Source organism: Chroicocephalus ridibundus, chromosome 2 (assembly GCF_963924245.1).
Source record: "Chroicocephalus ridibundus chromosome 2, bChrRid1.1, whole genome shotgun sequence".
Taxonomy (NCBI): Eukaryota; Metazoa; Chordata; class Aves; order Charadriiformes; family Laridae; genus Chroicocephalus; species Chroicocephalus ridibundus.
The window spans coordinates 160,378,101-160,401,611 of record NC_086285.1 but is presented as its reverse complement, the minus strand read 5'-3'; the positions used below and the strand labels follow the sequence as shown (position 1 = coordinate 160,401,611).

The 23,511-nt window shown below is 37.9% G+C and overlaps 1 protein-coding gene across 2 annotated transcripts in view; it reads left to right on the top strand.

Moving 5' to 3' along the window:
* The window catches only part of LOC134512262 (dynein axonemal assembly factor 11-like), a 56,207-nt gene that overhangs the window by 17,414 nt on the left and 15,282 nt on the right, over positions 1 to 23,511 (top strand). The window contains exons 1-10 of one of the 2 annotated variants that reach the window (XM_063327554.1): positions 1,466 to 1,508; positions 4,785 to 4,952; positions 7,860 to 7,937; positions 10,434 to 10,606; positions 11,602 to 11,801; positions 12,960 to 13,148; positions 16,035 to 16,112; positions 18,486 to 18,551; positions 20,032 to 20,101; positions 20,961 to 21,056. In XM_063327554.1, the coding sequence (XP_063183624.1) occupies positions 1,499 to 1,508; positions 4,785 to 4,952; positions 7,860 to 7,937; positions 10,434 to 10,606; positions 11,602 to 11,801; positions 12,960 to 13,148; positions 16,035 to 16,112; positions 18,486 to 18,551; positions 20,032 to 20,101; positions 20,961 to 21,056 (1,128 nt within the window). In that variant the 5' untranslated portion in view covers positions 1,466 to 1,498. Of the gene's footprint in view, positions 1 to 1,465; positions 1,509 to 4,784; positions 4,953 to 7,859; positions 7,938 to 10,433; positions 10,607 to 11,601; positions 11,802 to 12,959; positions 13,149 to 16,034; positions 16,113 to 18,485; positions 18,552 to 20,031; positions 20,102 to 20,960; positions 21,057 to 23,511 lie in introns of those variants that run through there. The other variant, XM_063327555.1, reaches the window with a different exon arrangement.

Genomic DNA, 23,511 nt, shown 5'->3' with positions numbered 1-23,511 from the left:
AAAATAGTGGACACAGCAAGAACAGGATTTTTTTCTTCGTCTTGAAATTGATTTACTTTGATTACGAGCAATGCTCTCAAGTGATAAATGCATAGTACTAGCAAAAGGTGCAGCTATAACAGTCATTATTTGAAGGGGCCTGCAATTTAATATGAAATAAATGGGTAAGCAGCGCAAGGCCTGGCCAGTGGCCCTTCTTTAATCTCTGTGGCTCTGTGGGGTGGCCGTGGGCCACATGGTGGTGCCATCCAACCAGCTACATGAACATCCCTGCCCTCAGGATTTGTTACTTACCTAGTCTGACAGACCTGGACAAATACTATGAGTTAAACTAAAGTGGATAAACTACTTCTGCTCCTTTCTGCCCCGTTATCGCCACAAAACTTAGTAGCTGACACCTCCTTTCTCCAATCCTCTAAATAGCAACACGATGAGAAATTTGCAGAGTGGCTGTGGGGAGCTCCATGTATTACATCAGAGGTAAACGATTTAATAAGTTAATTTCATCATTTAAAAAAAAAAAAAATCCTACAGCCTTATTTAAACTTATATGAGAATTTCCTGGTAGTAGGAGATGACATTTAGGTTTGATTAGACTACAAGAAAGACACTGAGGTGCTGGAGTGGGTCCAGAGAAGGGCAGCGAAGCTGGTGAGGGGTCTGGAGCACAAGTCTCATGAGGATCAGCTGAGGGAGCTGGGGTTGTTCAGCCTAGAGAAAAGGAGGCTGAGGGGAGACCTTCTCGCTCTCTACAACTACCTGAAAGGAGGGTGTAGCCAGGTGGGGGTCGGTCTCTTCTCCCAAGTATCAGGCGATAGGACAAGAGGAAATGGCCTTAAGTTGCACCAGGGGAGGTTTAGACTGGATATTAGGAAAAAAATTTACACTGAAATGGTTATCAAGCATTGGGACAGGCTGCCCAGGGAAGTGGTTGAGTCGCCATCCCTGAGGGCATTTGAAAGACATGTAGATGTGGTGCTGAGAGCCGTGGTTTAGCGGTGGACTTGGCAGTGCTGGGTTAATTGTTGGACTCGATGATTTTAAAGGTCTTTTCCAGCACAAATGATTCTATGAAGCATGGGGAAACAGAGCTTCCACAGACAACAGAAAAAATGCTTTCAGCCCAAAATGCAGTAGGCAAACTAGCTGATGGATATGCAGGAGGAGGACAAAAGTATTATCCAAAGGACAGAAGAAAGAAACATGCCTGAGGAAGAGGCACTTGATATAGGATTGCCCAGCCAAAGAAAGGGGTCAGGAGCAGCCGGAGTCATAGAAATCTTACTTCTGGATGACACAAAAGCCATTTTCCTGCCCAGGCGGGCACACAGGCAGTTCCGCCCGCTGGGACGGAGGGCAGCAGCGGCTCCGCGGCGGCAGAGGCCTGACCGGCCCGGCCCACAGCAGCGCCCGCCCGCCGCCGCCTCCCGCCCGCCCCGTTGCCATGGCAGCGCCGCGGCGTCCTGTAATGGCGGCGGCGGGAAGCTGAGGGGCGGCCATGGTGCGGAGTGAGTGTCGCCGAGAGCCGCTTTCCTCCCCTCCCCCGGGACCCTGTCCTCCTCCCCAGGATGCGCCCCGCTCCCTGGCCACCGTGTTCCCTCTCACGCTGGCCCCCCTTCCTCTCCATTCCCCATAACCCTTGGCAGCCCATCTCCCCTCCCCAGGAAGTGCCCCACTCCCTGGCCACCATGTTCCCTCTCCTCACGCTGGCCCCCCTTCCCCGCCATCCCCCACAGCCCTCTCCCTTCCTGCCTCCTTGCTCTCCTCGCCTGGCTGCATTAACTGGTCTCCCTCCTTCCTGGGAATAGGAACCCATTTCATTCCACCCAGTATAGCACAGGTGGTCCCGGCATGGACCCCCCAGTGTGTGGGGAGATGCTCAACGGGATGGCTTGTGTCTGGGCCTAGAGCTGTCAGCGCCAGCCTTTCCCTGAAATTATAAATTTTCAACATCACATGATAATTTTTTTTTTTTTAGGTAGAAGTAGCCAATGCAGACACTTGATCAGACAAGTAAAAAAAACACTGTATAAGGTTAAAATACACCATACTATTACTTATGAATTGCTAAACTTTTAGAGGTAAAGCAGTATGACCAGAAAATACCGAGTGCTCATACATATCAGTCAAGAAAAAAGCTTCCGAGGAGTTCCCTTTATCCGTGATTTTTCCCTGTAATTTATTTTGGTTATATACTGTCACTGGTCTGTCAGTCCCTTGCTGTGCCAAAATAGTGCTTTGGAAAGGAACTCCTTCCCTCTGCATGAAGCTGGCAGACGCCCCCTTTTAGCAGGCACTACCTAAAGGAGAATGGCTTCATATCTTGAACAGCATGCTATGAATTTGAGTCTTAAAATAATGGTTGAATACTTTACTTTTCTGAAACACAGGTGCCTACACCATTTCTTGATATACCTGCAGCTGTCCACCTGCTTATTCTTTCCATTTCTTTAATGCTTTCCTTCATATCTGTTCTTTTTTGAGTAAAGCATGTAGCTTTTGGAAGTCCAGCTGTAAGATTTTCAAGATTTGTTATCTCCAGTTGATTGATGCCATCTCTTACTTCCTCCCGTGTTCATGAGAAAACAGGAGTAGCTGTGATCTCTCAGGTCACTGATCCTTTCTCCTATTACTGCACACATCAGATATTCTGGTTAACAAACTTCTCAGTGAGAAGTAATGCTACAATGTGTTTTTTCAATGTCCTGGTAAAGCTTTTTTTAAAAAAATAATTTGTTGTTTTCTCTTACAAGTTTGTTTCCCTCATTCCTCTTAAATAAACTAGATAGCATATAAAATGTCAAATATTCACTCAGTTCCCTGCAGCAGGTCCTCAAAATGGGTCTCTCAAGCTCCACAGTGGCATCTGTTGGGAATGGTTGTCTCTGCTTTGCAAAACCACCTGGTAATGAAAGTGGAGGTTTTGCATAATCACTGCAACAGTCACTTCAATTTTCTTTTCATCAGCAAAGGGAAATCCGGCTGTAATAAAACTGTCTGGAATAATTTGTATGACGTCTTTTTACATAAAAGGTATAGAGCATAATGTTGCCTTCAGAGTTGATGTACACAGATTGTGGAATATTGTTTTCTTGCTCAAACATACCTGTTTGTACTGGAAAAGCTGGCACCGGAAGATCTGCCACCAAACACATTAGTAACCAGGCCTTTTTTTTTTTTTTTTAATTTCCAGAAGATTTGCGAAGTAACTTATTATATATGCTGATGTTTTTCATGTTTTCTATGAAGACTAAAATATTTAGTCACGATTATTGCCACTTTTTTTCTGTTTTCTCTGTTAATTTAATCAGGTTTAATCAATGGGCTGTTGAAGGGAAGATGGTTGTTCAGATGCAACGAACCTGCCCAACATGATTAAAAAAGAAAAAGACACTTACCTTCCCCAATATGCTTAATGGTAGATAAGGTCCTCTCTTACATCAACATCAATATCACCATTATATAGTTCTGTAAATCGCGTTAAATGAAAATGTTGAATAGAAGGGAGATTTAAGCCTGCTTATCTGTAAATAATACAACAGATGCAAAGCCAGTTTCACCTTTTTCCCAAAGGCTGTAAATAGAGGAGCTACACTGACACATGCAAGTTTGGGCTGTATTGGTATGTCGTTTACCCAGCTTGTAGCAGACCAGTCCGTGTGAATGTGTGCAGCCATTTGAGGACCACTAATAAAACTGGATGATTTCACAAAGCCTCCCTGAGAGGTTTGTCCCTGAGACAAAGAAGCAATGAAAGAATACTTTTAATTAATGCGTGGTAGGAACAATTTGTTTTCACAGTCCTCTGTATATTTCCTCTTTTTACTTATTTTTCTTCAGTCTTTTTGAAAGGCTTGCTAGTCTTTTTTTGGCATTAACCATCAAGAAAATACCTATGCTAATTTAAGAAAACCCTAGTTTTTTAATCAGTATTTCACTGTAGTTCACTGCTTGTCAAGGAGAGGAAAATGCTGCTGCTTTTTTTGGTGCAGTGGGCTGGAAACGAAGTAATAACGTCTAGCTAAAGAGTGAGCACTGGTTCTCATAGAATTTCTTTACCTTCATTATACAGAGCCTTTTCACTGTTTGAAAGATTGCCTGGCATTAAATATTACTATGTGAAAACTCTGAGCCCAAGTCTCTGATGTCTTTTAGCCCCTGAGACTCCTTTGCTGGGCTGCTAATGAGCTGGTAGTGCTTAAGAAATACCCAGGATTAAATTTCATTCTAATGTAAACATTTATAAGCATGAATTAGTTATGGAGTTGCCTCAAGCACTGAAAAAGTGAAAAATGTCTGCCCACTTTCAGCATTCATCGTGCTTATTCCCGTGCACACTGTGCTGGCGGAAGAATACGTAGCTAGTTTACTTTTTGTTAACATCTGGCATAAGGAAATAAAAGAGCATAAACCACCGTTGCTTGTCTACATGAATCAATCTGCAACCCAAGCTATGCTGAAAATAATGGATGCTGGATTGATTTCTGCAGGGGTAGTGTCACAGTCTTATGGAAGATTCAGCAGTTTTCATATGGATTTTTGTAAATGCTACAGGTGACAGTAGTGTGTTTCACAAATGCTGTTTACTGTGGCAGATCGGGGTGAAGTTACTTGGCACTTGATGTCTTTTCTAGCAGATTTTTTATTGTTGGTGGTGGTGGTGTTCCTACCGGCTATGTATTTGCTACGGTACAACAAAAGATTATAATGATTTTATAAGTTGTTCATAAGTCAGGTGGTGGAAAATGACTAAAGGGAGACATGACATCTAATGTTTCTTTCAGTCACTGAAGATCTCGTTAGAAGACGTGCAGAACATAACGACTGTGAAATTTTTTCACTGGAAGAAATCTCTTTACATCAGCAGGAAATAGAAAAACTAGAGTATCTTGACAAATGGTGTCGAGATTTAAAAATTCTCTATCTTCAGAATAATCTAATTCCAAAAATTGGTAAGTGTTTTCTGGATGTGTTTCTTTTTAAATGGTTTTACATGCAGAATTTTGAAATCAGGAAAAGTATGTCTGTTGTGTTATACTTTAAGGGAATGCAGGGTGAGTAACTGCAGAGAAGTTGTTTGTGGATCTGCTCCTATAAGATTTACTTTCCCTGCCTCTTTAATGTATTTCTAAGAAGCTCAGAAATTTGAAAGAGAAATTTTAACTTAAAAGATCATACGGAGATACAAGTGACTAGAATATGAGTGTGGAACACCATTTATTAATTAAAATCTCATGAATCAAGTTATAACTTAAATATCCTGTCTTTGTGGCAAACAGGGAGACCATTTAGCGTATGCCGTGGACTGTGATATCGTAGGACTAGCTCTCCTCATGCTCTTTTTTAAGTTCAGTTTTTATACTAACGGTCTTTTTTGTTAACATTGAAATAATTTTCATTCAGATAAAATGCTTGCTTTTGTGCAGAAAGGCAACTTTTTACAGTGAGGTCTCAATGGTCATCCTGCATGACAGGAGAAGCTATAATTTCCTATGGTCTGTGTTTTGTGGTAGAGGTTCACGTGTTTGCTAGGCTCTCTAAAGATATGACATCAGGCCTTGGGCTGGAAAAGCTTAGACTCTACACACAGTGTGTAGATGAAGAATGGGAAGTCAAAAGTGCTCAGGAATTATATTAGCATATTTCTTTGAAGTTCCTTAAGAGGAAGACAAAAATATAGTTTTAGGGTGAAATTGGGTGCTCAGGACTTGTAGGCAAAGGCTTAAAATCCTCTCAGGAGCTCATCAGGAAACCCCTAGGAAGTATCTGTACTGGTAACATCTGCATTTCTTAGAGGAATCTTCTCCCAGAGAATAAGGTTTTTGAAACTGCTTTATGCTGCTCTGCCCCATCAAAAATGGGACTAAAAGAACTCATTTTTCTCTCTGTTACTGTGTCCTTAGTAATGCACAAGACTTCATCTTGTTCTTTTGTCAACACTTATACCCCCTTTAGGTTACTGCGGTATATCATGTTACAGTTCAAATTACTGCTTTTTGGACACAAGGTTTTTTCAGCAATCTCTTTTCTGAGACATTCAATTTTTATCTTAAGTTACTCTAGCTCTAGGAGTTGGAAAAGTGGGCAACTTCCTACTTCATATATTCTTGTATAATGTAACAGCTTTCCAAGATACTGCCTTAGTAACAAATGGGGAAAAAAATGCACTATATAAGTAGTGATCAAAAGGGTTTCCAATAGGGGTTGTGTTACAAAGTACTGAATTTGAGACATAATTCTTCCCAATGGTTACCAACACGTCCGTGCAGAGCACCCAGCATTTCCAAGCACACTTCAAAATACTATAGCTGAATGGTTTCTATTTACTCTCATGGGGTGTGTCTTTTCTCCTCTTAAAGAAAACCTTTACACAGCCCTCAAGATCCCACTTGCCTACTAATCAGACAGCAAGTTGCAAGGCATCCACTGTGTCGATGAGTCCTGGTTCTTTTCTATAAATGGAAAAAAACCCACAAGATGCCTTTGGCTTCAACACTTGTCTCTCCCACATTTTCATGTGTACAGGCACTGCCGTTACAGAAATACTGTAAGAAAAACTAAAAGCCAACCTAAGATGCGCAGGTCCTTGCTGAGAAATTAATTTCATCATGTATGTGAATTATGAAGAAAATGTCTCTCCAAGGTCTTAGTAAACCAAGTGGTAGGATTCACGTCACCACACTTTTAGACTTCTATGTTTTAGACAGCTACTGAAGCCTGCCTTTATAAGCAGTGATGAAGAAAAGGTGTATTTTTGAGCATGATTTGGTTCACTGGTTCTAGACAGACAAATTAAGATAAGACAAATTGCACCTTGAAGAGCCTGTTTCTCCTTATTGATTATAGAGGATCCTAGACAACTAATTCAGCTGTAGACATGATCTGTGTTGGTTAGATAAAGCTCCCCCTGCTTGAATTTCTTCCTTTGTCTCAGCAGGGGCAGTTTATACAGCAGTTAATCAGTGCGGCTTGTGAATTAAGAGTTTGGGGTAAACTTGATGACTTCATTGGATAGGTTTTCCAGTCAGATCTTCGAAACACCTGGTTATTGGCGAGAAATTATTGAAATGTGACACAAGTTATAGTATGTATCTCATCTCAGACGTAGGGCTGACCTGTGTCATGTATCTCAAGGGGTATTGGCATTTTTCAGACCTTTGGGGGACTGATGAAGGTTGTTGCTACCCTATTCCCTCTTTATCCCCGCTCTGTGTTCAAAGGAGGAAATGCTAGCCATTATTACACAACCCCACAGGTTGCGAACCTGCTAATTTCAATAGTTCATGGCAAAAATAATCCAGATTAGATTCCAGATTGGGGGGGGAGGGGGGGGAGGCTTTTTTTTTGTTCATACTGAAGCCATATAAATCCTTATTTGTAAAATTTTTAAAAAGGGAGGAGAGGAGGATTCTTGTATTAACCCAGTAGATAAAAGATCTTTAAAAATTAAATATATACTAAAGAAGCCAATCTTTTTTATATATATGAGTGCAAAAGTCTAATTTTATAAAGCTTGACTAAGTATGGCCGGATCCTTTCTGAGTTTCCAGACAGATGGTATGTTTCACCATGCTTTTTGGCCAGTCCTCTCGCATGATATAAGTGTTTTATGGATATGTGATAAAAAATGTGTTCATAACCTCCCTTATTTCTTTTTATTTTTTAATTTGTGTTTTCAGAGATCATTTCTGTTTTGTATTTCATTAATATTAAAATATTAATGCCAAGTAATCTGATACATATTCTGATTTGTTCTTCCTCTTTTTCTGATTTATTGTTTCTTTGAAGTCAAGTGAGCAAGTAAAATGATAATGCCCTTTACAAGAAAACTGAAATAACAGATCTCTCTTTTGTTACAGAAAATGTGGGCAAACTCAAGAAGCTGGAATATTTAAATGTAGCTTTGAACAACATTGAAAGAATTGAAAATCTGGAAGGTCAGGTTTTAAACAAACCATTTTGCCTTTTGAAACACTTAAGTTGTGACTTAAAAGAGGGTAAAATAGGGTGGAAGCCATTAAGTATGTCCACCACTAGAGATACTTTCTTGATTCTTAGGAAGAGCCTTTTTTTGTGCAGAGTTTCAACAAATGCTTCTTTATATCAAATGCTTCCTACCACTGTGGTTTTGTCATCGAACTTCTGTAAATGTATTTTAATTTGCTTTTTGTATTCTCTTTCATCAGTATTGCTAGCTATGATAGCTCTATTCTTTAATACTTTGCAAGGCAAGAATTCGCTTTTTTCATGAAATTTGTATTTCCCCGCTCTAAAGATAAGATAATTTGTTATGCAGATTAGCTGGAGCAATGCAGGTTTTTTTAACGCTATGCAGGCTGTGAAAAGTCTCTCTTGTGTAACGTTTCAGTGGTCATCTTCACTTCAGCAATCAAGCGTCAGACACAAGAAGGTTCTACTCTGTGCAGAGGTTGAACTGGCAGTCTGGGTTATTTTTAAAGAGTTTTTCAGATGGTCATTTTCTCTGTCATTGCATGAAGTCTGCTCCATTTTTTCTGTGTTTAATCCTCTATCCTACCATTGTAATTCATAGAATCATAGAAAAGAACCATAGAACAGTTTGGGTTGGAAGGGACATTTAAAGGTCACCTAGTCCCTGCCTCCTGCAATGAGCAGGGACATCTTCAACTAGATCAGGTTGCTCAGAGCCCCGTCCAACCTGACCTTGAATGTTTCCAGGCATGGAGCATCTACCACCTCTCTGGGCAACATGGGCCAGTGTTTTACCACTCTCAGTGTAAAAAAATTCTTCCTTCTTTCTAGTCTAAATCTACCCTCTTTTAATTTAAAAACAACTACCCCTTGTCCTGTTGCAACAAGCACTGCTAAAAAGTCTGTCCCTGTCTTCCTTATAAGCCCCCTTTAAGTAGGGGAAGGCCGCTATAAGGTCTTCCTGGAGCCTTCTCTTCTCCAGGCTGAGCAACCCCAACTCTCTCAGCCTGGACTCATAGCAGAGGTGCTCCAGCCCTCTCATCATCTTTGTGGCCCTCCTCTGGACCCATTCCAACAGGTCCATGTCTTTCCTGTGCTGAGGGCTCCAGAGCTGGACGTAGTATTCCAGCTAATTGCATGTGCACAGATCTAGCATTTCCCAAGATCAAAATCTAGGACTTAGAGCCACCCATAAACACATTCTTTATCACTTGAATAATTTCTTACTTGATTTCTTTCTCTTTCTTGAGTCTGAGTAGGCCAGTTGCTGAATCTTTAAAATGTCCACCTTGACAAGGGAACAATGAAAAACTGGTGGTTTTTTGTTGTTTTATTTTGTTTTGTTTTAAGTCTACAAGAGGATAGCTTAAATCAAATTAAAAAAATAAGCAAATAGGCTAAACACAAATTTGTAACAGTTGAAGAAATAGGTAGTACATTACATATTTTGCAATTTTTTGAGAAATTTGCATCTGTTTTTATGCCAGTAAATTTTAAGTTCCTCTATCAGGCAGCATTATTTATTATTGTGATTTGCCATTTGCTTAGGAGTCATAAACTTTGGGAGTGAGCCTTGCAAAAATTTGGGTTATTTAAATCCCATAATAAATAATTTTGAGTTGTTTATTTTCTTGCAGATCCATTATGCATAAAATACTTGCCAAATAGACCTGCAAAGGAAAAGAAGTGAATACAATCATGAGCACCGAAGTTGAGGTTGCTTTTAACTAAACTTTTTTACTCTTAGAGTCAAGGTTATGAATCAAGGGGAGATTATGATAAAAGGAGAGGCTGATAAATTTTGGATCCAGATTTTCCAGAGCATCTTGTTAGCTAATTTAGAGTTTCTGTTTATAATGAATCGGGTTTGGTTAACAAACAACATTTTCTGAGTGGTATTCATAATTTAAACGGTGATAAAGCATTTACAACAATAGCTGAGTCCATAGAGTGGAAAACCTCATCTTGTCTTGGAGTGAATTTTTAGATAACCTTATCTTTACACTTGAATAATGTTACCTAAGATTCACGGTACACAGAAATGAAACCCATAATTGATCCTGCTCTCCTGAAGCAATTAGACACTCTTTTAGCCATACAGTAAAGACTCAGTTGAGGAGGGGTGCCAAGGCAATCAGACTGTTAAAACTGAAATCTAACTTATCCGTAAATGAAACATTTAATAGCTCATGTAGTATACCAGCACCGACCACAAAGTTGTGATAGAGATTAAATCTATAATAAGTTTTGCTATTTTGTATTTTATTGAGATTTTCTTTTTTTCTATAAATATTGTGACCTCATAAACTTAAGCTGTGAGTCACTTGCAGGAGGTGTATTCTGATAGGATGAAATTAGTATACAGACAACAAATGCAGACAGTTTTATATCCAAGTGTGTACATGTGTACATTTGTGCATGTGGGTGTGTGTGTCATGTACATATATGTTATGGACAAATTGAATTGTGTTTTTTTCAACCAGGCTGTGAAGAACTGAAGAAACTTGACCTAACAGCAAATTTCATTGGTGAACTCTCCAGTATAGAAACCCTAAAATATAATATACACCTGAATGAACTGTTTCTAGTGGGTAACCCATGTACTGAATTTGAAGGTTATAGGCAATACGTGGTAGCAACTCTTCATCAATTAAAAGTAAGATTTTTAAAAGTAAATTTATTTCCAAATCAATAACCAGGATTGTGGACTGAATATACTAATCTCAAAGAAAATAAATGCCTGTGGTAGGATAACTAGGTGTCTTTTTCTTACTGTCCACAGGACATTGAATTCTATTCTGAAGAATAAGTGACTACAGTAAATAATGTGATAATAAATTGCTTCTATTCTGACTGAACCACATTCATTTGTTAACTTTTCTGTCATTTTCGTTGGAGAATCTTAAAGTTCTGAAAAAAAAAATACACTGTACAGTTTTGGCTTTTTTTTTCATTTGTTTTTATATACACAATGTATTTTTAAATTATTTTCATGACTGAAGAAAGTTACCAGGTTGTTGGTTCCATACCAACAATATGTACCAAACCAACAGTGTAAGGCAGTAGAAAGATAGAAATTGATGTAAAAATGCACCGTATCGCATCGACTGTAAATAGATACTTTGAGATTGAGGTTTTGTGTAATGATTTTCTGTTGTAACGATTTCCTGCCATCAAAACAGGCAGTCCCAGTCCTGAACTATGCTCACACTTTTTCCCTTGGAGAAGCACAGACACTTGCTTAACTTATTAGGAGTATATTCAGCTCACTTAGTTGGCAATAAACTAACACATCAAAGTAAATAATTTTGTAATAATTCCATGAGCTGAATCAAGGTCAGACAACTATCAGAAATGGCTGAAGGGACCCTCTCTGCTGCATAGTCTAATAAGACCAACTGAAATTCCTGGAAAATGCAAAATGCAGCCGTCAGGCACACAAAACCATTTTCAGACCTGAATAGCAACTTATTGTACTTCTTTTTAATACAGTATAATTTACATAGTGCTATTGAAGTTTCAAAGGTGTATTTTTAATTTTATACAGGAAGTAATTTTTCAAAATTAACCTACAGTTTAATGGATTTATTGGTTTGAATATACTTAAAATTTCTCATATATCTATATTGATTTTTTTTTCCATTTTGGAAGTGTTTGGATAGTAAAGACATAGAACGTTCAGAGAGGATTCAAGCACTTCAAAATTATCCAGAAGTGAAACAGAAAATCAGAGAACAGGAACGAGCTTACCTTCTCAAAAGAGCCAGAGAAAAAGAAGAGGCTCAAAGAAGACTGCAAGAAAGAAAGGACAAGAAAGAAAAACAAATGAAATCTAAGCTTGAATTTGACAGGTAACAGCAAGAAACAACAGTTTGTGAGTAAAAGTCATTCATCTCTTCCCTCATTATGAATTTTATTTTTCCTCATTAAAATATAGTTTATATAATTCCACTTAATTTTTTTATCTTTATTGTTGATTCTAGCAGAATTATTTTTCCTCATGCATGCTAACTCTAATGAAAAATATAATTAATTACAAACATAATTAATTGCTGACCTGCAGACAGTACAGAATTTTTGTCCCAAAACTCCAAGCTAAATTGTCTGGGTGCCAAAATAGTGTAATTGATAGCTTCTTTCAGGAGAACAGCTGGAAATTGTTATTTAAGGTAATGGAGGGGTTCCAGAGAAAGCAGCTGTTCGCCTATAATTTCTTTTGCTTTAGAGTTATTAGATATGAAGACTGGAACGGAATATTGCAGATCTTGTGAGATGCAAAAGGCTATGGAATGCTGATTTCTGTACTTCCTCCACCTAATATCACTTCCTCGCTTAATATCACCCAATTACCTAGATAGCAGAAGGATTTTTGTCTGGGGTCATCTTCCACTGCAGTTGCCATCCATCTTATTTTTAACACAATAGAGACTAAGATCCATGGGGCTGGCTGTGGAACTTTCTCCTCACAGATCACATATGTAATATAAATTTAATTTACTCTCTACATTGATAGAGAATTTCTGAAGATTACAGAGGCTTAGAGCTAGGGGGAAAAATGATCCAGGTTCTAAGATGACACTTCAGGAAATGCCTAAGTAAAATGTTACTACCCTATAAAATGTCTAATCTGCTGCTGATTGATATTGGGAATACTTAAACATCACACAGACTGAAGGTTTTCTTTCACCTGAAAGTTGTGGGGGTATCTGAAAATTCTGCTCCTGAAATTAAATCTGTTGAACTATCTATCAGGGTTTTCAGAGGGTTAGGCATAACCACAGGATCACTTCTTAGTAAAGTCAATGAAAAACATTATGTTGAAATGTTTCGTTGATTGATGAAAGAAGCAGAGCAGAGAATGTTGTCCAAATCTATAAGATACTGTTCTTGGTAGGAATTATACAACTGTTATTATTGGGTTAAAAAAATATTATTGGAAGAATTCATTAGCAAGTACTGTTAGTCTTCCTTCATTTCATTGGGATAATATTCCGTATGGTCTTGTGTAGCCCAGACTCTCTACAGAACAAAGAAAACCATCAGACAGAAGGAGACAGAGAACAAGAAACATGGAGAACAGCTGAAGATGATGAAGAAGACAGAAGATTTTGGGAGGAGCCTACACCATATACTCCAGAGACTAGATTAGAAACTCACAGATATATTGAAGAAAAACGGAGAGCTAAAGACAATACAAGGTACATTTTCATTTTAATGTACTCTATGACTTCAGGAAGGGAAATTTTTCAAAGGTACAGAGTAGAAGGAGGTGACTGCTTCACATTAAATATGAGAACTGGCAGTTTAAATCCCTGTTGCCAGTGCAAATATACTTATAAAATCTAAATAAAATATTCAGATTGTGCATTTTATTTTCTAAAAGATATTTATGAAACCTTTTATTTTGTTTTTCTCAAATAGAGTTTTTAAATATAATTTCTCTTTTCAACTCCATTTTATGGACTTTAAAAGTTGCACTTTTCTGCCATCTAACTAATGTGTTTTGTGTAGTTTAATGTTTGATATTCTTGCTAAAAACATTTATCCGGAGTGCAGGTTGCATTACATAAATGCCCTATCGGCCAAGCTGCAAAATTTTTGCACAAGTGGCATTTCAGGCACCTTTTCTATGAGATTTAGAAATTTGTTCACATACTTTATCAAAGATATTTGTCCTGAGTAATAAGATTCTTTACATTATCTTTGCTATTTGTCATGGGTGGATCTGAAGATGTCTGGCCCCTGAAAAGCCTTTAAATCTTTCTAAAGTTGCCACTTGTTTTGCTGACCATGGAAAATTAATGCAGATGATAGCAAAAGAAGTTATTTTACTGCTGCTGGCTGATCAGTTCCACAAACATTGTAAGCAATGTCTTTTTCTCTTTTTTTTCCTTTTTTCTTTTGCTTATATAACAGCATCTCTGTGCCAGAGATTTTTCTAGCTGTTCTTTTTAGGGACATGCTTTTTAGAAGATTTTTCAAGCCTAAATATTGAAAAAGTCAGTTCTAGGGAACTATCCAAGAAATCTGGAAATCTGCATGACTTGTTGCTATTATTAATTCAAGGTCTAGCACTTTCCCAGAAGAGCTACTGTGAAACTCAGACTCTAGCTACTTAGAATCTTGCCGTGTTTGGGGATGCCTTGCTCTAGTCAAAGGCAAATGTGTTCCAAATACTTCCCTCTAAGCATTCAAGGAGAGTCCAAATAGCATTATAATAAAGAATAATTCCTTTCTGAAATTTTCTCAGTTTCCAACAGATTTAAAGGAGTTAAAAATCCTTTCACGGTTCATTTTGTTTTGGTGGTGAGATTTTTGTTAGGTAGCATGAGAAAGGTGAGAACAGAAAAGTGGCCCTAACAACTTCAAATCATCCTTGCCGGTGAAATTTAACTTTAATGTAAGTTACTCGGTATAAAAGGATGCTCATTTCAGTATAAAATTGAAACTCTGAAGTTTCTGTGATTCTGTGATTAACTCAATCAGACCAATGGTAAATTTGAACCTATTTATGACATGTTAGCACACATTAAATTTGCCAACTGGGTTATAGTTGGGCAGTTGATAATAAACTGAGCACCTTTGGCTATTGCTAAATGAGTGAATACTTGCAGGTTCATTAAAAAAAAAATCAGAAAAGCGTAAAAGTAGGTCCACAGGATCTCCTGTTTGGCCTTGCCAAAACAAGGCCTTTCAGCTCATCTCAGCACAAAGTTAAACAAGTTACCTTAAAGTCTGATGATTATGACATGACTGAATTTGCTTTGAAATGGTTCACATGAGCAGACAGATTTCATCTAGAAACAGATTACTAACAGGTAAGAGGTAGTAGGAAGTAATTTCCTGGAGCATTTCTGAGAACTGTGTCTTTAGAACAGAGTGGTGGTTCATTTGCTTTGCATTTAAGTGTCAAGAGTAGGGATTCAGGTGTAGGAACTGCTAGCCCACAAATCCCTCATTAAAGCTCTGATTTATACGATAGAATAGGAGTTGTGCATCTTTCTTAGACAGAATTTGTTTTTATGTAGTCATTCCAGTAGCTCCACTCAAATGTTTTTGTTTCTTCAAATCCATTGTATTTATAGACTGAATCTTTTTTTACGCTTTTTTTTCCCCGAAGGTGATCTAATTTAGGAAGGCAAAAGCCCAGCTGGAGCTCAACTTGGCCACTAACATTAAAGACAACAAAAAAAGCTTTTATAAATACATCAACAAAAAGAGAGCCAGGGAGAATCTCCATCCCTTACGGGATGTGGGGGGGAAAGTTGCAACCAATAATGAGGAGAAGGCTGAGATACTGAATGCCTTCTTTGCCTCTGTCTTCAATAGTCAGACCAGCTATCCCCAGGGTGTTCAGCCTCCTGAGCTGGAAGATAAGGATGGAGAGCGGAACAACCCACCCATAATCCAGGAGGAAGTAGTCAATGATCTGCTTCTGCACCTAGACGCACATAAGTCTATGGGACCAGAAGGGATTCACTCAAGAGTACTCAGGGAGCTGGCAGGAGAGCTCACCAAGCCTCTCTCCACCATTTATCAACAATCCTGGTCAACAGGGCAGGTGCCACATGACTGGGGGGTGGCTAATGTGACGCCCATCTACAAGAAGGGTCGGAAGGAGGATCTGGGGAACTACAGGCCTGTCAGCCTGACCTCGGTACCAGGAAAGATCACGGAGAGGATTTGCTTGCAAATCAGTTAACAGTAATGATACCTCATGATTAGTATGACTATTCATAACTAGAAAAATGTCCCATTTCATATGTTTAAGCAAGTCACTGATTTCTTAAGTTATACCACATAAATTTGATATATTACTCTTTGATAATGGACATTGTGACGTACAGAAGAAGTTATTATCAATGTAAGATGTAATATTACAAGCACTTGCTCATCTTTACATGATGCATTTAACGTGCAATTGGACATTTGATATAACCTGGTTTTTTCCTAAAATAAGTTGTATCCTTAACATCAAATATCAGATAATTCTTACCTCTTGCCATCCTCTTCTTTCTTTTTTGCTATGACATAAAATAATAGAATATGAAATTATAAACCATTTTTCTTTCTGTTTTGTTAAGGGAATCAAAAAAGAGAGAGAAGCCTCCTCGGACATTGGTCACTGCAGAAGGAAAAGTTCTGAATGTGAATGTGCCTAAGTACGTAATGTTAAGAGGCTAAACAGGCTAACCTCTCTATAGTTGATTTGGGCAACTATTCCAAGATACGCGACAATACAAAAATAAGAGGGCTGACAAATTCTCGTTGCAGTATTATATTTCTGGTGGGAAAACTGACCTCTAAAATTATGCTCTGATGCTGGAAAGAATTAGTTTTCAGTAAGTAAAGGTCTTTGATGATAGAAAAGCTTGTTTTTCTGTAAAAGATGTAAGACATTTTATTCTTTTCCCTTCTATGGTAAGGGTCTTTTCTTGAAGCATGTTGCTAATAGTGGAATCTTGCTAATAGCGGTACCATTGGTTTCGCTTGAACGAGGCCTTCCTTTTCTAAAGGGAGAACAGGAGATAGAGAGTGCAAACACTGTTTCCTTATAAACGGCTCCCCGGAGAACGGAGACTGATAAAAAGTCACCTGTCTGCTGCCCTCTGAACAAGTTTTTCCATCTTAAGACTGATTTAGCTGCAAAATCAAAGCTAAGAGCATGCTTGTCGTTAGCATGAAGAATGGTTTCTAAATCTTGAAAATTTATAAATCCATGCAATTTCAAGGAACTTGAAAACCTACATTACACGATCGGTGCATAATTTTCAGTGGTGTAGGGAAAATTAAAGGTAGTAGCAGAAGAGCCCATGTGCTTTCCGTCACTCCGTTACCAGAAGATAGTTACCATTGTATTGATGTATTTTTTTGTTAAAAATGTGTTCACTGAAAAAAAATTTAAACAATTTCCTAGTTCAAAGAATACAAGTCTAAAATAGCTTACATCTTGCATTAATAGAATTTGATTACATCTCTAAAAAACGGAGACATTTGGAGTAAAGTTCTAGCTATCTTTTTAGAAGAAATCCAGTCCTCTAGATTTCGCTGATAGTAGCAGTCCTGTTTGTGTCACCCAAGTTTTCTGGATTAGAATTTTGTGCCCACGTAAAGCCAGATCAATGAGCAGTTTTTGTCATGGCTTCAACAAGAATATCACAGCTCTTCAGCGCAATATGGCAATGTATTGGAGAGAAATAAATAAAGAGACACAAGTAGACAGATGGTATTCTCCAAAGTTTTTGCTTCAGTGCGAAAGTCTAATGTCCAAAGCAATGTCCAAGCTTCTCTGATGTTCTTTTGGAAGGTTAGCAAGAGGAATGGCTGCATGCTGCTGAGAACAATTCTGGTTAAACTTCCCTCTAGAAAATTATACAATTATTTTCTCTTTTTCACCTTTCATGTTTTAGTGAATTCTCAAAATGTGTGATGCAGGAAGAGAAAAAACATGAACGGGAAGCAAAGCTGTTTTGCACTCTGTGCAGTTTTCCTTTAAAAAATGCCCATAAACTAAAATCTCCATAAGCTTTCTTACAAGTTGACTGTGTCAGAATACAGGAGAGCAAAGAGTTAAAATGTGTATCTGGCAAATATTTTGATTGATGAAAAAATGTATCATCTAAACTTTTAACATTTGAGCTGCTTTCTGTTACCTGAACCCAAAGTATCTAAGGATTTTAATGTCACCGAAATATTCCAGATAAATTACGTTAAGCAAAACCCTCTAATTTTATACTAATAACTAATTTATAAAAATCTTCTTATTTATAGGTGGGGTTTATTTTGTTTTTTCTCTACTTCAATACATGGGAAATGTTTGAGTAGATGAGCGGAACTTGTAAGCCTAGACTAGATCTCCTTACAGCTGTGGTAATAGGTGTTCTTTTCAATTTATAACTGGTAAGATTCTTTCACAATTTTAAGAACTCAGCCAGCAGATCACAAACATGCAGCTGATACAATCTGCAGTCTCATTTTCAACAAATATTATAAAGCTTGTAGAATCAAGGATATCGTGCAAACTGTGTTTTATTTTGAAAATGCACAGGCAGATATTTATACTCAGGGCAAATTAATTGCTATGAAAAAAGATGCTTTTTTTTTTTTCTTTTTAACGTATGATAAGATTAGAATTACCAAGTTCCAGGCTTCGCAGGAACTATTTTTTCTATGCAGATGTTAACAGAGAAGACAGATTTCACCAGCAGATGTCTCTCTTTCTGCATTGACAGTCTGATCTGAATTTTAACCGACCTTCAGCAGTATTTTTTTGTTTGTTTGTTTGTTTGTTTCTTGCGGGTTGGGTGGGGAGAACAGAAAGTAAATGTAAGAATGACTTTGGTTCAAATGCCAGTATTGTTTTCTGTTTATGAGGAAAATTGCAACTGCTTCTAAAATGATCACGTGACATAACATCTACATGATATTTGTATTCATCTAAAATTGCTAGCAGTTGAATTTGAATTATGCCATAATGTTTGGTTATTCACTTCAATTGTAATTATCGTGGAGGTGTTTCTTGTTATTGTTATTAGGCTTCATTTCTCCTTGAAAGATGATGAAGAAAACAACCAAATCATCTTGGATCTTGCTGTTTACAGGTTGGTATTTTTTTTCCTCTTAATTTTTGCCATTCTTGAATTCAAATACACAGTTTTTCAAATATACTCCTCTCTGTAATGAGAGGAAAGCAAATAATGAGAGGCAAACAAATAACATAGGGGGTAACCGAATCAATCTTGAAGTTTGTGCCAAAGAAATGAATCTGGATAAACCAAAAACCTTTCAGACTGTTCTGAATGAGTCTAATAGTCCTTTTTGGAATTGATCTTTCCTGCATTCCACAAGCAGGTTTCCTCTACACCAGTGCTTTTAGATGTATGTAAAATCTTTTCCATTCTTCATTTGCAATATTAGGGAATGTGGGGTTTGCCCATTCTCAGGCCCTACAAGTGCTCCAGTAGAGTTCATGTCCTTCTAGTTAAATTCTTCTTCTTCCTAAGACAGAATACATTAACCTTGTCCTATTTTCCTTTCTTTCTGGAAAAAGTCCATGGCCCGTGCTATTTCCCAAACTGTGCCAGGACATTGCCTGGAAGAACTTTGGTTGAACCAGGCCAAAATATGACAAGAAAACCAGATAACTATTTGACAATACATACTACTAAGCAGTATAGTGGCCTTGCCCACACTTCAGGAAAGAGCTGTAAACCCACAAACTTATTTACTCATAATAGGAACTTGTTAGATTAAAGCTTGAACTAGTTTTATAGCACAGAAACACTATTCATGCCAGGCGTTCTTCCCTTAAAGCTCATTAATTTCCCCCAAAAGAGGCCGGCTCCATGTTCTTTTTGGAGCCTCAGAAAATCCGCTCAGGTGCAATAAAATGTTGGACATGTTGTAATGTTCTATGCTTCCTTGTGAGAAATGCAAACTAAAAAGTTTGAAAAACTCATCTGAGAATTAACTTTATGACAGAAGGGAAATAGGGAATAAGTACTTGTGCATTCACTAGTAGGTCACAGAAACATGAGTGTATTTGTCACATGATGAAGAGTAGATATTAAAGTGGAGCTTTTACAGGTCACAAATTTTGTTTGACAGTACTGAAATTTAAAAGTACTGTGTTTTCTGGGCATACAAAGTATTTCTGGTCATTGTTTTCCAGCAAATTCTATGGATAAAGAAGAATTCATTATAATTCACTAGTGAAGTCTTCAGAAAGAAAAATGATAAAATACTTTTACAATTTTAAATAGCAAATAAATTAATTTTCATATTAATGTAAAGCACTAAATTAATAGAAGAAAGACCTTTTCATTTTCCACAGAGATTTTGAATTCTTAGTTGACAGAATTTAGACATTGTTTGAATTGACATTCTGTGAACACACAGGAAGATCATGTTTTTCTTCCAAAGACATTAAATCCTAATAATGTTTCATAGAAATTACTAACTGAAATTAAAGTTTGTATTCTATAAGCTGTGAAATCACCATTTAAGGGTTATATGGTCTGCACTGCTTATTTACTGGACTGTAATGTAGATTGATTCATTTATTTATATCTCATTCTGAAGACACTTGGACACTTCTCTGCTTGATGTTGATGTCCAGCCAACTTACATACGAGTACTGGTGAAGGGAAAGGTTAGTGTTTCCTTACTATATTCATTTCAAATCAAGAGTTAATGCTTACCATAGTTATTCAGTGGGCTCTGGATCTGACTTTTCTGAGTTACTAACCGTGTGCACCTATGCAGAAAAACCATTCGTTCATACTTGCACAATTTTCGACCACAAATAAACTGTGGAAGACCTAACCAGAAGACGAGCAAAGCCTGAAATGAGATTTCTCTCCTTCTCGCTTCTTATTCCCCTCACACAGTGTACCATAATTCACCAAAGGAGAGAGCTTTCCAGTTGCCCGAGGCTAGAATTTAGCAATTTTACAATCTGGAATTTATAGCTGACAGAAACTAATGGATGTATATTCTTTTGAAAGGGCATTTAAGATGTTGTTCCAGTTTTCTCTCTTCTCATTAGTTTTAATTTTATCATCAATTTAAAAAAAAATTCAAAGTACTTAAACAGTAAACCAAAATCCCTATTTTTGACTGTACCAACTGCATAAACGAAACTTCAGAATTACTTTACGTCTGAAACAGGCTGGATAATCTTTCTCATTTAATTGCTAATATAAGTCAAGCATCATTTTATAACCTTCTTTAGAAATGTCACTTCAGGAATGACAGCAATTCAGGAATACACATATGAATTTACTTGTAAGTAAAAGCTGTTTAGCATGCTAATCATTTATTAGGATTAGTAATACTACATATAAAGTGAGAGGATTTATACCTATACTGTGCTTAAGATCAAAGGATGTGACAGTGATGTTTCTTGATGTTTCTTCACGTGTTCTGTCCAGGTTAATTAAAAAAAAAAAAAAAGGAAAAAAAAAGAGATATTTTAGCATGATATACTTCAATTTCATATTTTCTCATAGCCATTTCAGCTTGTTCTCCCTGAGGAAGTGAAGCCAGACACCAGCTCTGCTAAAAGATCACAAACAACCGGCCACTTAGTTGTCAGCATGCCAAAGGTATGTAAAATAATCTGAGCAGGCATCATACAAAGATACCTAAAATGTTGAGAGTACCTTGGGAATGTTTCTGAATTACAGGTAACATCTGGCTAGCTACAGTTATTCAGTCTAGCTTTTCCCATCAGGACATATTTTCCAAAAAAGGAACATTCCAGAAAGACAATTTAATCATACAGCCAAACCTTAGGATTTAAGATCTCTTTAAAGGAACATTATGAAAATCAGGATTAACAGAACTCTTTGTATTTCCTTCATTTTCAACAAAATCAGCTTTTTATATATGAAAAGAGACTCTGCAAAACATGCAGTATTGTGCAAATGTGTAAGAAGGTGGATTTTTCAAATAACTGAAAATAAGCAACTTACCTACTTTTTTTTCCGCCTGTGAAATAATAAAAACAAATCAATTTTTCAAAATTTTTGTGGCACACAGATGTGGGAAGATAACCTTTTGGTTCGAGGACAGGAATGATACAGTACTCTCACGTCTCAGGTGATCAGAACAAGCGTTGCTTAATTCATTTTCCTTTTGTGTCCTCCCTGGCTGGAAAGGATCCACTGACCGGCTGTACCAAGTATATGTAATCACAGGGCAAGAATGTTGTGACAACGTGGTGTTTCAACTGAAAAATGCTGCACACCAGTCCCTAGTACTTAAAGAAGCCTGTCTAGAAGTCATATTCCACTAATACTCTTAATTCTTTGCTCTCCTATCTCATCCATGCTCTGATGTTTGCCTGTATGGTGTTCATGCTGATCAGGATTCAAGTCAGTTGAGAATTCTGCTGGCAAGTAAAAGGAAATTGGCTTAAAATGTGTTTTGTATTCTCTCTTTTCCTTGCCCAGCCCAGTTTTTGCAGTGTAAATGAGAGCAAACTGGTAGGTATGTCCACTTTATTTCCTCTCCACTGTGTGTCTTCCTATGGTTTCAGTAAATGTAGCTTGTACCCTGGATAGCTAAGTGGTATTTTCATAGAACCATAGAATCATAGAATTATTTAGGTTGGAATGGACCTTAACTATCATGTAGTTCCAACCCCCCTGCCATAGGAGTGACACCTCTCCCTAGACCAGGTTGCCCAAAGCCCCATCCAGCCTGGTCTTGAACACCTCCAGGGATGGGGCATCCACAGCTTCCCTGGGCAACCTGTTCCAGTGCCTCACCACCCTCACAGTGAAAAATTTCTTCCTGATATCTAACCTACCCTATTGCAGTTTAAACCATTCCTCCTTGTCGTATCACTACATGCCCTTGTGAAAAGTCTCTCTCCACCTTGGAGGTCATGCCTTACTGAAGGAGGCAGTGAGAGAGGTAACAGTTGGCCAGCCAGCAACCACTCAAAGTTTAAAGGGCATTAGAGCTTAAATACAGGGAACATGCAGCAGTGTGAACCAGAATAAGACAAGGGGCAGAGGGAATCTGAGTGACAGAGGTACCTTGAGGTTTGGGGCTTAACGGGTGGGATGCTGGCATAAACAAGAAGGCATTTAAGGTAGGACTTGATGTTGCCTGGTGCAAGACTGGGTTCTTGGACCTGCAGGAAGAGCAGAGATAGACTGAGGGGCTTGGAGCAGACAGGGAGCTGGAAGTTTTAGGAAGGTAGAGTTCTGGAGGTGAGAATGGTGAGGTTCGGGGAGCTGTGGGAGAGGTTAATCAACTCTTCAACATCATGCTCTTATACCATTATACCTTTGGAAAGTTGGGCTGCTTTTGAGGCCTCTAAGACTGCATCATATATTTTTGGCTTTCAGAAATAGGGTAACCCTGTCCAAGGATAGTTATAGGAAAAAAACAAATTCTTGGTGCTCTAGCCTGACCCTTCTGCCCTCTAGTAAGTTTCTCCGCTGTGTAGGAGCAGTGGGACGTGGTGATACATATGAATCTGCCAGGATATATCAATAACGGCATTTTCTTCTGAAGGATGAACCTTCAGCTGCTATTAGGGGTCATTTCTTTCTTTTTGTGCTTTGATTTAATTCTAAGACTACACAACTAGTATCTGTAACTAAAAAGCTATTTTTCAGCTTCTGGCTTTTCCCCCTTGTGGTTCTATACCTTCTATGTTTTCTTCTGCGCTCCAGTCCCATACCATCTGTCTTTCCCTACATGGACAGCCTCTCATTAAATCACAAACTGTCACTGCAGCACCAAGCATGCAGTTTCACCAGGAGCTTGAAGAATGACAAAAATTGTACTCATTTGCTTAAGATCTGTATTTTGTTCCAAATCCACTCATATGAGAATTTATGCTTTCCTAAATCTATTTCTTTGAAACTGCGTCCTTGACATTTGCCATTTTGATAAAGTAATTTTGAAATCTTTCTGAACAGTTTTGTTTACTATTTACTTGTCTTTTGGATATTTCAAGTACTATCAGTTTTCTATCCCATAACCTGCTTTTATTACTCATACATCTTCCTAGTCTCTTTGTGGATGATCAGTGCCTTAGAA